Genomic DNA, 15,860 nt, shown 5'->3' on the forward strand with positions numbered 1-15,860 from the left:
CCCTGGCGGTTTGTACTCTTCCTTTCCAATGAGAAAAAAAAGAAGCCGCTTGCTTCCAGCCACCAATCGGGAGAGGCGGCGCCTGGTTGTCAGGCAGGTTTGTAAGAGTTCGGGCCAATTGGAACACAGACACCGCTCGACCCGGGCGCAGCGCGCAGGCGGTGGCGAAGAGACGCCGAGCGGGCCGAGTGCGGCCGAGCAAAGCCGGAGCCGGAGCGGGGCCGCAGGAGCCGGGCAGGGTCCGGACGGGCCGAGATGCCCTATAAACTGAAGAAGGAGAAGGTGAGCGTGGTCCTTTTCCCCGCGCCTCCGCCTCGGGGGCCTGCGTGGAACTCTGGGAGGGGCCCGAGCCAGGCCCGGGACAGCCCCAGACCGACCCTCCCGTCCGGCCCCCGCAGGACTCCCGGGGGCCAGCCCTCCATCCCCGCTGCTCGTCGCACCCCCAGCCTTTGCCGCAGCTGAGAAAGCTCCCACCCTTGTCCGGGATAGAGTCCGCCCCACATGCACCTCCCTTCCTCTCTCCACCGACCCCCGGCCCAGGGTAACCTCCTCCCTCCAGATCCTGCCTCGCTCCCAGGTCACTCTCCTGCTTTTTCTCCCCCCATCACTTCCCCATCCCCCACCCGTTTGCCGTTTGGGACAGCCGCTTATTTGAGACAGCACCTCCCTCCAGAACTAGCCCCCCCTCTTCAGCTCCGCGCAGCCCCTTCTCGACCCTCCTCTTCTCACCCGTCTGGGCCTGGGCCTGGGCCTGCCTTCTCCACCGTCCCTTACAGCCACCTTCTCCCTGCCCGCCAAGCTCCTTGACCTAGAACAGCTCTGCTTTTCTCTCTCCTCCACCGAATCTGGCCTAGGCCCCTCCCTCTAGTTCTTCCTTCACACACAAACTTGTAAACCAGGACCGAGCCCTTCCTTCTGCTGATGGGACCTTGGAAGTCAGGGTGTCTGAGCTCCTTCAGTGCAGTCCCTCATGATACAGATGAGGAGACTGAGGCCTCGACCCCGGGGGCAGGGGAAGGGACTGGGCCAAGGTCACACAGCCTCCTGGAGGCCCATCTGTAGTATCAGGTCTCCTGACTTAAAGGCCTCCTCTGTACCAAAGCCTTGCTAACAGGCATCAGCCCACTCCCAGGTTCATCCTGAACCAGTCACCTCTCATCATCTGGGCAGGCCCCTCCCCTTATTCCTAATTGAGGATAACCTTTGCATTTTTCCTTTTTTGGACCAGTGCTGGGTTTCTGTCTTTCCAGGACCATACTATCCTCAAATTGGGATTCTGCCCTCACGGACAGATTAGCTTTTCTTCTTACCCCACAGGCGAGCCACCCCCGGACACCCTTGCTTTTTGTCTGGTGTCCTGACACAGGCCATTTCTTGATGTTGCCTTCTTTCACCTTCCTCCTCTACCTCCGAACTGCCTTCCCATCTTCTTTATTCCTGTCTTTCTGTACCCTCTATTTCCTGCTGTTGCTGAGGTCTGACTCAGAGGTGTGGTTCCTTTGAGGTACAGACTCACACAGAGGATGCTAGGATACCAGTTCCAGCCTCCCCCAGCTTCTTCTGTTCCTCGGGGCTGGCCCCTTGTGGTGGGCACCAGCTCTGGCCTGGTGTTCTCTTCACCCACTTTATGACCCCAGAGGTGTCTTGCTTTCCTTTGCCCTCTGATTGGCTGGATTGCTGCTTGTGCCATCTCTGACCTTATCAATTAAACTCCTTATCCTGGGGCCAATGGAGATTTGCTAGGCGGCTCTGATTCTGGATTGTCCCCGTAACCTCTCAGGGCCTGAGATTCTGAATGTTGGGTTATTAATGGTATAGAAGGCACTGTACCTCCTAGGGAGCTGAGCTGGGCAGGTTTGGGTGCCCCACCCAGGCCCCATGCCCTTGGGAAGTGTGCATGCTGAGGTGGTTTGGGCAGCTTAGCTGTAGGTGATACACACACAAGTCAGCCACACCAGGGGCTGAAGGGCTTCTACGAGAAATGTGGAGAGGGATGAAATTCAGAGGAAGCTGATGAGTTCCTTGCCAAGCTGTAGTTTGTTTTTTTGTTTTTTTAATTTTTACTTTTTGGTCATTCTGCCCAGCGTGTGGGATCTTAGTTATCCTACCAGGGATCAAACCTGAGCCTTTTGCACTGGAAGCACAGAGTGTTAACCATTGGACTGCAAGGCACGTCCCTGATCTGTAATTTTTAGTCTAATGGAACAGATATTGTCCCATCCACAGAAAGCCTTTATCTACTAGAGGACTGAGAAGAAAATTTCTTAAGACTTTCTAGGACCACAGGTGTAAGTGTTTGGTTGGGAAAGAGTATGAGAAGGATCGGGGTGCATGGGGCCAGGCACCTCTGATCCCCTTTAAGGTGTAACTTTCTACTTTTGATTTCCAATTGCATTTGGCCTCCTTCTATGGTTGACAAGTCCTGACAATGTGGCTGGGGTTTGCCTAAGTGGGGTGGGGACAGAGAGGAGAGGGGGATGGAGGATCTGTATTGCTCATCTGTCGTTTCTTCCCTTTCTCCTTTATCTCTGCTGGTCCCATTCTTGGCCAAACCTCATGGCCTCTTTCCTGAAGCCCATTGCAAACCCTTAGTTGGGGGTGAGCCCTCCCTTCTCCCTTGGATTTGCAGAACACTTGGTAGGTTACTTATGGCCTTTTTGTGTTCCCTTGGACTGGAACTATGGACATGTCTTTTCTTCCCCCTGTGACAATAACTCAGCTCCATTTTGGTTTGGCATCTCCCTTGTATACCTTAGGCACTCAATGTATGAGTGCTGATTCAACCCTTGGGGAGATTTGCATCCCTCCTCTTCCCTCACATTCTGATCTAGGACTTCTGTCTTTTTGGTTGCTGGGTGGAGGTGTCCCCACTCCCTCCCACTTTCTTGTTCATAATAATAGTAATAACATTGACTAACATTTCATTTTTCATGTGCCAGACACTGTGCTAAAGGGAACTAGGGGGACTTCCCTGGTGGTCCGGTGGTTAAGACTGCAGGCTTCCACTGCAGGGGGTGTGGGTTCAATCCCTGGTCCGGGAACTAAGATCCTGCATGCCGTGCTGTGCAGTCAAAAAATTAAAAAATAAAAGCATTTAATAAGCAGAGGGAATCAGGTACTTTGATTGTTGGCACTTAATAGATGAGGAAACAGGCTTGGCGAGGCTAGGTAACTAGCCCATGATTGTGTAGCTAGAAAGAGCTGGGCTGGGAACACATGGTTGGCTGTAAACCACAGCGCCGTGTGGCACTGGACGGCTGGGCTGGGCTGAAGCATGTGCACTTTGCCTATTGTCCTGCAGGAGCCAGGAGCAAGGGTGGAGGCCTGGTTCCCACTGCCCACCACCCTTCAGCACACCCCCCCAAGCAGCCGGGGTCTCTCTTTGGCACATTCCCTGAGAAAGATGTCTGAGCGCTGCAGGGTGGGTGGAGGGGTACAAAAAGGAACGAGGAGCCCATGGTCAAGGAGAGAAGTGAGATGTGTGTGCACATGGGTCAGCTGTGTCCGAGAAGCCTATGACTGGGGTGTGTGCAGACGGTCGCCCCAGTGTTGCATCCTGCAGGTACCCCCCTCATCCTTTTCCTCTGCACCCCTCCCTGGCCCCTTGGTGAGGGGTGAGGGTGCCCAGCCTGGTCAGGGGTCACGGAGAGGGTGCTCAGCCGCCTAGAGCACATGCATGGCTCCTTCATGACTGGAGCTGCTCCACGGCTAGGAACAGCTCCCTGCCTCCCCACCCCCAGGAAGCCTTCCCCCTGCTCCAGCCCACGCAGCGCTCGCTTCTCCCTGAAATCCTTTAGCCCCCATCGGCATAATCACTGGGTTTAACACTTCTCACTGAAGGGGCTCAGGTGCTCAGGAGTCGCAGGATCTCAGAGCTCGAAGTGGTTTCTGAGGTCCCCCAGTCCCATCTGCCTTTAAGCTCGGGTTCCTCTTGCATCGTGCCTGGGAGGAGGCCTCAGCGCACCCCTGCTTGAGTGCTGTCAGGTGGGGAGCTGCCGCCTCCCTAGGCAGCAGGTTTCTGCAGATGCTCCAGGAGAAAAGTCTTCCTCGTTTGTAGTCTCAGCCTGTCTTCCTGACACCTTAGCTGGTGCTCTTAGGGCTTCTGGATCCACGTAGAACAAGTTGCATCTTTAGTCCTCATGGCAGGCCCTTCATTTATTTGTGAGGATCACTCTAGCTCCCCCACCCACCAGGACTCCTCCCTCCCATTGTTAACTCTCCCAGTTCCTGCAGCTGTCGCTCTCAGGACATGCTTTTGAATGTACTCCCAGTATGGGTTGTATTTCCCTCCTGAACAAAACCTAGCATTTGTCTTTGTCCCTCCCAAAGTCTGAGGCTCCCGACTGAACTAGAGCCTCCAGGATGGCTCCGTCAGTGCCAAGGACAGGCATTCTGCACGGGTCTGCTAACTGGACGGCAGGTCATATGAGCTGCCATGGCAGCCACAGCACATGGATGATTTGTGTTGAGCTTGCAGTCGAACCGAAATCCCCAGGTCTTTTTCCCATTTTCCCTATCCTGTTCTCTGGGCACTTGCTTTTTTTGGCCTGGAGCATAGGAAGAGATGCTGGGCAGGCCAGGGCTCTGAGCCGGCAGCCAGGTTCCCAAGGGAGACTTCAGACTAGTGCATGCTCTTCATAGCCCTTCAGGGCCTTACCCCCATCCCTGTCCTTGTGCTTGTCCACCAAGGCCTTCTTGGGACGATCCCCAAACCTGTGTGCATCCTTGGGCCCCACTGATTATGCCAGTAGCAGTTACTAGTCTGGGTACTGTTTGTGATATCCAGAAAATACTTCCTGGTCTTCCCAGATAGCCTCGGGGGTAGAGTGATGACCAGTCCCTCTAGCCTGAGAGCCTTAGGCCCGCTCTGCCCACTTTAGCCAGAAGCGTCTGAGCAGCTTGTTCCAGGATGCGTTTCCCTTGAGCCTCCTCGCCCTGGTTCTTACTTGACAGAGGCCCTGACTCATACACCAGTCCTGTGAGGTGAAGAAGCATGATCATGCTGTATTATTGTGTGTTGGAGTTATCTTTCTAACCAGATTCTAAACTCATTGGTGCCCTTGAGGGACTGGTCCCTCTTGGTGTACCCCAAACCCCACCCTACTCCCCCAGGTTTAAGGTATGTGCTCAGGGGTCCTGACTCATTGATTCAGTTGGATAATTGGATAAGACTGAAGGGATGTGGATAGGGCCTCCCCCTGCCTCATCAACTACTAACTCTCCATCTCCTCCTCTCAGGAGCCCCCCAAGCTTGCCAAAGGCGCAGCCAAGCCCAGCAGCTCGAGCAAGGATGGTGGAGGCGAGAGCACGGAGGAGGTAATGAACGTGGGCACTGCCCTAGTTATGCTGCAGGCAGCAGCTCCAGCTGCGTGATGGCCAGTGGGATGAGGGGTCCCTGGGGGGGGGCTGGAGGTTATTGGGCAGAAGGGAAGGAGGGGCTGGCCAGACCACCCTCAGGCAGCATTTCGCCTTGGCTACTGTGGACCAAAGACGCCCTCCAGTTTTCCTGACTCCCCAGGCATTTTTATGAAAGTCAGTTCTCTGTCTACCAAAGGGTTGAGAAATCCTTTTCTTTTAGGGCAAAAAGCTGGGGGGATACTGAGTTCTGGGGAGGAGGGGGAAGTGCACAGATGCTCAGTGGGGCGGCGAGTGACTTCAGCGTGGCTCTGGATGAGACCGGGGGTGGGGAGTGGCTAGTGTCCCTGAGTCAGGCAGGGCTGGGCCTGCTGCCCTTGGTGCTGATCAGATGGGAGCTGCCGAAGGATAGTCATGAGCAGAGGTCAGCGCAGCCTGGCAATCTAGGGCCATAAAGTAATAAATGGCAAGCTGTGCGCGCACAGGATGGGGGAGGGACTTAAGGAAGTCTGGAGTGTGTCCGTGGAAGTTTGGGAAGTGTGCTCAGTGGGATGCTTAGATGCTGAACGGCCCTGGGAGGACACCCTGGGTGTCCGTGAAACCCAGAAGCCAGCGATCCTTGTTACTGTGCTTCCCGCCTCCTGTGCTAAGCTGTTCAGAGGGATGGAGATGAACAGGAAATGGAGCTCCCTAATTCCAGGCAGGTCTTAGGGGTTGGGGTGGCAGGTGGAGAGGAGATGGACTAAAAAGTGTTTGGTTGGGCTTAACTGTGGCCCTTGATTCTTCTGGATACTCCTGGTCCCTGTCACTTCCCAAAGAGGGCCAAGCACTTTTTACACCTGCGACCATCATTTTTCGCTTCACTGGAGTGGCGGGAGGCAGCTGGGAAGGTTTGCCCCACCTTACAGAGGTGGGAGTTGAGGACCACAGAGGAGGAATTCTCCTTCCTCTGCACTTACCCTGGCATCCGGACACGTCTCTCGGCTTGTCCTTGTCACCCGGTGCTGGACAAGCAGTGGCTTGTCCCCAGATGTGTTTCCCCTACCACACTATGAAAGCAGCTGGCTTCCTCCTCTGTGTGCTGGGGCCCTTGGTTCACAGGAGGTCACCTGGAGATGCTTTTGTTGGGGGGGGGGGGGCGCCTTCTCCAGGCTCAGTTTCCCCTTCAGGAGCCATGACACATGGGACCTGCAGGGAATGTGGTCAGAGCCTGCAACTGACTCCAAAATGGTGTGAGAGACTTAGAAAAGGATTAAAATACATATTTATTTGGCTGCACGGGGTCTTAGTTGCAGCATGCAGAATCTTTGGTGGCAACATGTGAACTCTTAGTTGCAGCATGCAGGATCTAATTCCCTGACCAGGAATGGAACCCAAGGCCCCCTGCTTTGGGAGCGAGGAGTCTTAGTCACTGGACCACAGGGAAGTCCCAGAAACAGGATTTAAAGGAACAGAATGGAGTAGCACGGGGGCAGCTCCCACCTTCTGCCTGACCCACTCCTGCTCGTTCAGTTACTGGACAGACTGGCCATCGTTTTCTGGAAGCAGCCCTCCTGGACCACCCATCCCCATCCCCGTGCCCAGGGCATCAGGGCTTCATTTTTTTTTTTTTTTGTTTGCATCAGGGCTTCTATGTCACCCCACGGCAGCGCTTAACCACAGCGGTAATGAAACAGTTCCTGGGAATTCTTTGTGTATCAGTTGTCTCCTGTGCTAGCCTGTGAGCTCCAAGAGGCTGTTGTTCACGCCAAAGGGCCTGGCATACGAGAGGCACCAGCATTTGAATGCATTCATGAGTGCGTGAGCAAGCACATCAGCTTCAAGTTAGACCTGGAAGGAGCCTGAGAGGCTAACCATCTTCTTTCATAGGTAGGGAAATGAAGGTCCAAGCAAGTTAAGAAAGAGCTGAGACTAGCTGCTGTGATTCCTCTGCTGCCCTCTGGAAAAGGAGAGTGTTGCCTTCACCTCGGCCTCTGTTTTGTGAAATGGAGCCTCACCTGTCTGAGGCAGCTGCAGGAATTCTGCTTTGTGAATCTGCAGAAATGCACGAGGGTGGTCTTAGGCAGAGGGATGGTGGAATGGTTGGGGACCAGGCCTTGAGGCCCAGGACATTAGACGCTGTTTGACATAGTCCTTCTCTTTCTCTCTCTTTTTTGGCCATGCTGCCTGGCCTATGAGATTTTAGTTCCCCAACCAGGGATTGAACCCAGGCCCTCAGCAGTGAGAGAGCAGAATCCTAACCACTGGACCACCAGGGGAGTTCCCAGGCACAGTCCTTCTCTTGCCCGTTTTTCAATCCTGAACTTTGGGCTCTTACAGTCAAACTTACCCTGTGTCAAACAGTTGCCAGTCTTTCCAGTTAATCCTAATAATAGTTCTAGCAGCCAATGTGTATTGCGTTGAGCAGGTACTTGTGTATAGTTTCCTAGGGCAGCCATAACTAGTTACCGCCAACTGGGTGGCTTAAAATAACAGACATTTACTGTCTCAGCTCTGGAGGCCGGAAGTCTGGAATCAGGTGTCAGCAGGCCACGCTCCTCTGAGGGTCTAGGGAAGACTCTCTTCCGTGCTTTTCTCTTAGCTTCTGGTGGTTTTTTTCTGTCCGTGGTGTTCCTCAGCTCATGTACTCAGTTGGGTCTGACTCTTTGCTCTCCCATGAGCTATAGCCCATTGGGTTCTTCTGTCCATGGGATTTCCCAGGCAAGAAGACTAGGGTGGGTTGCCATTTCCTCCTCCAGGGGATCTTCCCGACCCAGGGATCAAACCTGCATCTCTTGCATCTCCTGCGCTGGAGGCAGATTCATTACCGCTGAGGCACCTGGGAAGCCCTTGGCTTGCAGGTGCATCGATCTCTGACTCCGCCTTCACTCAGCATTCTCCCCTGTGCCTCTGTTGTTACCATTGAGTCACTCAGTCACGTCTGACTCTTTGCGACCCGTGGACTGTAGCCTACCAGGCTCCTCTGTCCATGGGATTTCCCGGGCAGAAATACTGAAGTGGATTGCCATTTCCTTCTCCAGGGGATCTTCCCAGCCCAGGGATTGAGCCCGCGTCTCCTGCGTTGGCAGGCAGATTATTACCACTGAACCTCCAGGGAAGGTGCCTCTATGTCTGTGTCCAAATTTCCCTTTTAAGAGGACACCAGTCATGTTGGATTTAAGGCCCACCCTAATCCAATGTGACCTCATTTTAACTTGATTACATCTGCAAAGATCCTGTTGCCAAATAAGGTCACATTCACAGATGTTGATGTGAATTTTGGGGGGACCCAGCACACTTTGACCCAGGCAGGGTGCTAATTACTTTGCATGCACTTGATCTTATAATCTTCTCATTTAATCTTTACAGCACTCCCCTGAGGGCATCTGTTATCATCCTAAGCTCCATTTTACAGACAAAACTGAGGCTGAGTGATGTTAAGTAGCTTGTACTCAGCAATAAAACAGCAGAGCTGGAATTCAACCCAGGTCTGTGTGGCTTGGGAGCCAGTCCGCCTGTGTTCTTAATGACCATCTGATAGGTTGGTGAAGAATCTTAGAATGGAAAGTAGTCTTGAGAGATCAGGTCAGACCTGCTGCAAGCCAGGGGTCTTTCCTGGTCTGTCTTTGGAGAGAAAGTTCAGTGCTGTGGACTCTTGTATGCGCTGTGCCCTGTCTTGAGTTTTGGGAGCAGGGACAAAGGGAGGCGGAAATAATCTGAGTCTCCTCCACTTCAGCCTGACACCCCTATAGACAGAGTAGCCTAAAAACATTTTTGGTCCTATCAGGCCTTTTACTGAAAAACTCCTATTGTCATCTCATTGCTCACAATTTCAAATTCCCACCCTCAGCCCTCGTGGGCTGGCCCTGCCCTCTTCTTCCAACCCCCCTAGACTTCCCACCTTCCAATGTTATGAGCCTTTAATGGCTTGTGGCCCTTATTGATGTTATCCCATTAGTCTGGGGGCTTCCCTGGTGGCTCAGATGGTAAGGAATCTGCCTGCAATGCAATGCTGGAAACCTGGGTTCAATCCCTGGGTGGGGAAGATCCCCTGGAGGAGGGCATGGTTGCCCACTCTAGTATTCTTACCTAGAGAATTCCATGGACAGAGGCAGCTGGTGGGCTACAGTCCATGGGGTTGCCAAGAGTTGGACATGACTGAGCAACTAACACGCACATTAGCCTGGACTGCTTTTTTCCCTCTCCTTTCATTCTTTTTATTTTTAAAATTTTTATTTTATTTATTTGACTGCACCGGGTCTTAATTGTGGCTTGCAGGATCTAGTTCCCTGATCAGGGATCAAACCTAGACACCCTCGTTGGGAGTGTGGAGCCTTAGCCACTGGACCACCAGGAAAGTCCCCTCTCCTTTCATTCTCTGCCTGAACCTGTGTTTATCCCTAAGAGCCAAAGCAAAAGTCACCTCTTCAGGGATGGCTTCCCTAATTCTTTAGGCCGCCTTTGTCACTCAGCCCTCTGTGTTCCCAAATCTTTTGCCGCTCTCTGGTTTTGCATTGCCCATGTACTAATGATTGCTTCCTTGTCTGTCTTGCCAACTGAACTGTGAGCGCTTTGAGGGCAAGGGCCCTACTTTATTCCCCTTTTCATCTCTAATGCGTAGCGTGACTCGTGAATAAATGAAGGAAGGACTGCATTAAGCACAGGTGGGTAGAGCTAGCTCTTGGTGTCAGTACAGGAGAGAATACCTCTCTGATTTCCAGGGTTTTAAACTACAGTGATCTTCATTCAGCCAGTTAATTCACCGTGCAAAAGCTATAACATTAATCTTTCATTTTTCACTGATAATTTTATCTTTCATCTTTCTCCTATAATACCTTCTATAGTACTTAAATTATATTTCTATGTGCCAGTTTATGTTTAAATATATGGGTTTAATGATTACCGGTGCCTGCGTTAGGATCAGCTTGAAATGGGATTGGTTCAGAGTGGGCAAGTATGGTTGCAGTCTCCTGAGTGTGGGTATGATGTTTCAATTCACGGCCCCACTGGATTTCTGGAGGCCTGCATCCAGGAAGGCTTCCTGAAGCTTGAATCCTGTTGTGAGTTTAGAAGTGGGAGGAGGGGACGTCCCTGGTGGTCTACAGATCAGTGAAGTTGCTCAGTCATGTCCAATTTCTTTACGACCCCATGGACTGTAGCCTACCAGGCTCCTCCATCCATAGAATTTTCCAGGCAAGAGTACTGGAGTGGGTTGCCATTTCCTTCTCCAGGGGATCTTTCCAACCCAGGGATTGAACCCAGGTCTCCCACATTATAGGCAGACGCTTTACTGTCTGAGCCACCAGGTGGTCTACTGGTTATGAATCTGCCTTGCGATGCAGGGGCCGCAGGTTGGATCCCTGGTAGGGGAAGTAAGATCCCACATGGCCATGGGACAATTAAGCCTGCTCCCTGCCCATGTGCCACAACAAGAGTCCGTGTCCTGCAACAAGATCCGGCGCTGTGAAATAAATAAATATTAAAAAAAGGAAAAGAAATGGAAAGGAAGGCTCTTCAGGCAGAGGTGACAGCCACTGCAGAGCCTCAGGAGTGGGAGCGGGCAGGTCACCAGTGTGCCGTTGGGCAGTGTCCACCCATACTTTGACAGCTGCAGAAGGTTCTCCTGGAGACGCCCCTGCCTCTCATCTCCGGCCCAGGTCAGTGAAGGAGACATCGGATGCTAGAGCCTTTAGGAGAAAGGGTTGAGCATTAATGAGTTCCTGGCACACACCCATACTCCCTCTGACAAGTATGTTTCCTAGACCAGGACTTCGCTGGCCAGACCAGCTGTCTCTCAGTTGCTCCTTGTATCTGGGGCCTGGGAGCCAATGGTCTTTATAAAACCAGGGTGGCCCATTGGGGTGGGGACAGGGAAGGGCAGGCCAAGCTGGCTCAGCGGCTCTCTGGCCACCCCAGCCTTCAGTCCCTGAAGGAAGGGACCTCAGGCATCAACTCATTGGGTGGTTTTTTTAAAACTATGATTTTCAGCCATGCAACGTCTGTTTTCTCAAAACCTTACTTGGAGAATGTTTGGCAAACTGCTGATCTAGTCCAACCCTCTGCTCGTTAGCAGAGAAAATTGAGGTCTTGCTTTTCCCTTTTTGGGAAGAATGCCTCCTTTCTCTGGATGTCCCCTCAGTCAGAGGTTCATGCAGATGTGGGTTTCTGCATCTTATCTGGGCGGATGGAGAGAGATGTCTTATTCCTGAGTCTCACTCCTCAGCTGCCGCCGAGCCCATCACTGTCATCTCCTCAATGTTTCTCCTTCCTGCTCTGCAGGGCTTTGTTGGGAGGGTCCCCGGTGGGCACAGGAGGGGCCTGTGGGGATGGGCCTGGGCTTGGCCCCCCCATCTATCAAACAACCAGTCATCTGCTGAATCCCTGCTAGGTGCCAGTGCCGAGGAGACCCAGAGGCATACAAACCAGCGTCCTGGCTTTAAAGGGGCTTGCTTTCTAGTGAGGGGATGACACGTACACAGCGAGCAAGAGCTGTCACTGGGGATGATCACAGAGCCAGTGGAACAGGCAAGCAGTGTCAGGAGGTCGGGGGCAGAGGGGGGACAAGCATGGCCTGGAGTGATTGGAGAAGGCTTTTTGGAAGAAGGTGGGTCTTTTCAAATATTTATTTGGCTGTGCCAGGACTTAGTTGCAGCTCTCGGGATCTTTAGTTGTGGCACGTGGAATCTAGTCCCTTGGCCAAGGATTGAACCGTGGCCCCGTGCGTTGAGAGCATAGAGTCTTAACCACTGGACCACCAGGGAAGTCCCTCTAAGGAACGTTTGAAGTGCTCGTTTCAGGGATTTCCAAGGATGGGAAATGATAAAAGTATTAATAGAGAAGATACTACTTATAGGACACTTCCATGTGCCTTATACTGTTCATTACAGCCCTGTAAGGTCAGTCCTGTCGCTATCCCCACTTTACAAATGAGGCACAGAGAGGCTGTGACCTCCTGGAGGTGGTGTTGTTGTTCAGTGGCTAAATTGTGTTCAACTCTCTGAGACCCCCTGAACTGCAGCACGCTAGGCTTCCCTGTCCTTCACCACCTCCTAGAGTTTGCTCAAATTCATGTCCATTGAGTCAGTGATGCCATCCAACCATCTCATCCTCTGTCATCCCCTTCTCCTCCTGCCCTCAATCTTTCCCAGCATCAGGGTCTTTTCCAGTGAGTCAGCTCTTTGCATCAGGTGGCCAAAATATTAGAGCTTCAGCTTCAGCATCAGTCCTTCCAATGGATATTCAGGGTTGATTTCCTTTAGGATTGACTGGTTTGATCTCCTTGCAGTCCAAGGGACTCTCAAGAATCTTCTCCAGCACAACAGTTTGAAAGCATGAGTTCATCGGTGCTCAGCCTTCTTTATGATCCAACTCTCACATCCATACATGACTACTGGAAAAACCATAGCTTTGACTAGATGGACCTTTGTCAGCAAAATGATGTCTCTGCTTTTTAATGGGCTGTCTAGATTTGTCATAGCTTTTCTTCCAAGGAGTAACCGTCTTTTAATTTCATGGCTGCAGTCCATCTGTAGTGGACTTTCTTGGAGCCCAAGAAAATAAAATCTGTCACTGTTTCCACTGTTTCCTCATCTATTTGCCATGAAGTGGTGGGACCAGATGCCATGAAATTAGTTTTTTGAATGTTGAGTTTTAAACCAGCTTTTTCACTTTCATCTTTCACCCACATCGAGAGGTTCTTTAGTTCCTCCTTGCTTTCTATCATTAGAGTGGTATCATCTGCATGTCTGAGATTGTTGATATTTCTCCTGGCAGTCTTGATTCCAGCTTGTGAGTCAATTAGCCAGGCATTTCACATGCTGTACTCTGCATATAAGTTAAATAAGTAGGGTGACAATATAGAGACCTGATGTACTCCTTTCCCAATTTGGAACCAGTCCATTGTTCCATGTCCAGTTCTAACTGTTGCTTCTTGACCTGCATACAGGTTTCTCAGGATGCAGGAAAGGCAGTCTGGTATTCCCATCTCTTGAAGAGTTTTCCATAGTTGGTTGTGATCCACACAGTCAAAGGGCTTCCTTGGTGACTCAGTTGGTAAGGAATCCACCTGCAATACTGAAGACATGGATTTGATCCCTGGGTCAGAAAGATCCCCTGGAAAAGGGCATGGCAACCCAAACTAGTATTCTTGCCTGGAGAATCCCGTGGATTGAGGAGGCTGGTGAGCTACAATCCATCGGGTCTTAAAGAGTCAGACGTGACTGAAGCAACTGAACATGTATGCATGCACACAGTCAAAGGCTTTAGTGTAGTCAGTGAAGCAGAAGTAGATATTTTGTTTTGAATTCCCTTGCTTTTTATATGAGCCAACAAATGTTGGCAATTTGATCCCTGGTTCCTCTGCCTTTTCTAAATCCAGTTTGAACATCTGGATGTTCTCGGTTCATGTATTGTTGAATCCCGGCTTGAAGTATTTTGAGCATTAACCTTCCTAGCATGTGAAATGAGCGTAATTGTATGGTAGTTTGAAGATTCTTTGACATTGCCTTTCTTTGAGATTGGAATGAAAACTGACTTTTTCCAGTCCTGTGGCCACTGCTGAGTTTTCCAAATTTACTGGCATATTGACTGTAGTACTTTCACAGCATCATCTTTTAAGATTTGAAATACATCAGCTGGAATTCCATCACCTCCACTTGCTTTGTTTGTACTAATGCTTCCTAAGGCCCACTTGACTTCACCGGACTTCGAGGATGTCCAGCTCTAGGTGAGTGGCCACACCATCGTGGTTATCTGGGTCATTAAGACCTTTTTTGTCCAGTTCTTCTGTGTATTCTTGCCACCTCTTAAGCTCTTCTGATTCAAGCTCTTCTGATTCTGTTCAGTCCTTACAGTTCTGTCCTTTATTGTGCTCATCTTTGCATGAAATGTTCCCTTGGTATCTCCAGTTTTCTTGGAGAGATCTCTAGTCTTTCCCATTCTCTTGTTTTCCTCTGTTTCTTTGCGTTACTCACTCAAGAAGGCTTTCTTATTTCTCCTTGCTGTTCTCTGGAACTCTGCACTCAGTTGGGTGTATCTTTCCCTTTTTCCTTTGCGTTTGGCTTCTCTTCTTTTCTCAGCTATTTGTAAGGCCTCCTCAGACAGCCACTTTGCCTGCTTGCATTTCTTTTTCTTGAGATGGTTTGGTCACCACCTCCTGTACGATGTTACAAACCTCCATCCATAGTTTTTCAGGCAATCTGTCTACCAGATATAATCCATTGAGTCTGTTCCTCACCTCCACTGTATAATTGTAAGGGATTTGATTTAGGTCATATCTGAATGGTCTAGTTGTTTCCCCTACTTTCTTCAACTTAAGCCTGAATTTTGCAATACGGAGTTCATGATCTGAGCCACAGTCAGCTGCAGGTCTTGTTTTTGCTGACTGTATAGAGCTTCTCCACCTACAGCTGCAAAGAATATAATCAGTCTGATTTCGGTATTGACCGTCTGTTTTTGATGGTCCTGTATTGACCGTCTGTATTGATGGTCCTGAAGGTTACCGAGCTAATAAACAGTACAGTCAGGGGTCAGACCCACGTCTTTGCTCTTGACCATCAAGCTCCGCAGATAAGGATTTGGCTGTTCCTGCAACAAAGAAACGGAGGTCTGAAGTGGGGAAAGTCCGAGGCACATCAGGCTCTGGCCCTGCTGGCCTTCTGCCTCTCTCCCCCATCCTCCACCGAGGTGTGATCCGTCCTCCACGTACAGGAAGAGAGACCCCAGACTCCGAGGAGCCTTGCACTCTCTAACCAGAATCATGCTGGCTCGGTGTAGTTCTGGCAAGTGCGGTATTTGGTGGCCGCTCTTGCCCCACTTCTTTGGGTCCCCTGGTCAGATTGGTGTCTGGGGTTCGTTTCAGGAGGAGGAGAGGGCCAGGTGGCTGAAGCGGCCGTGAGCTGCACTGGACTCACCGCCTGCCCCGGGCTGGGCCCCGCACTCGCCTCCTGCCTCTGATCCCGAGATAGGTCACAAGCTCGAGATAATTGTTTTTATAAAAAATTCAAGAGCACACAAAGCATAACGTTTGTCTTCCTCCTTGCCCCTTATTGCAGAGAATTTCATATTCTCCTGTTCTTTAAGTATAATTTAAAAAAGTTTTTTTTTTGTTTGTTTGTTTTTTGGCTATGCTACATGTGGGATCTTAGTTCCCCAACCAGGGATCGAACCCGTGGCCCCTGCAGTGGAAGGGCAGGAAGCATGGAGTCCTGACCACTGGACCACCAGGGAATTCCGCCCATTCTTATTTTATGAAGTGCGAGTTTGTGGAGGGGGCTGCAGAGGAGGCGGGGATGGCGGTGTGAGGACAGGAGCACAGCTTTCCTGTGGAGTGGATCCCCAACCGGACGTGACCTCACTCCCATGGTCCCCCCCCAGTCTCTTCTCTGGTGGGGGCAGGGGCTGTCCTGTGGCTGAGTCTCCCCTCTCCCAGCAGGGGGTGCACTTGTGGGTGAACAGCCCTGCAGACCATGTGGGTGCGTGCTTCTGAAGATGGGCTTCATGGGGCTCTGACTCTCGTGTTCAGGAGG

At 51.3% G+C, this 15,860-nt stretch overlaps 1 protein-coding gene across 1 annotated transcript in view; it reads left to right on the top strand.

Annotated features, from left to right (window-relative positions):
- Positions 1 to 126: 126 nt before the first annotated feature.
- Positions 127 to 15,860, top strand: part of PPP2R5D (protein phosphatase 2 regulatory subunit B'delta) — a 22,976-nt gene continuing 7,242 nt past the window's right edge. Inside the window, exons 1-2 of the mRNA XM_043449386.1 lie at positions 127 to 282; positions 5,239 to 5,316. Of these exons, the coding sequence (XP_043305321.1) occupies positions 256 to 282; positions 5,239 to 5,316 (105 nt within the window). The 5' untranslated portion in view covers positions 127 to 255. The remainder of the gene's footprint in view (positions 283 to 5,238; positions 5,317 to 15,860) is intronic.

The sequence above is a fragment of the Cervus canadensis genome, chromosome 28 (assembly GCF_019320065.1).
Source record: "Cervus canadensis isolate Bull #8, Minnesota chromosome 28, ASM1932006v1, whole genome shotgun sequence".
NCBI classification, from domain to species: Eukaryota; Metazoa; Chordata; class Mammalia; order Artiodactyla; family Cervidae; genus Cervus; species Cervus canadensis.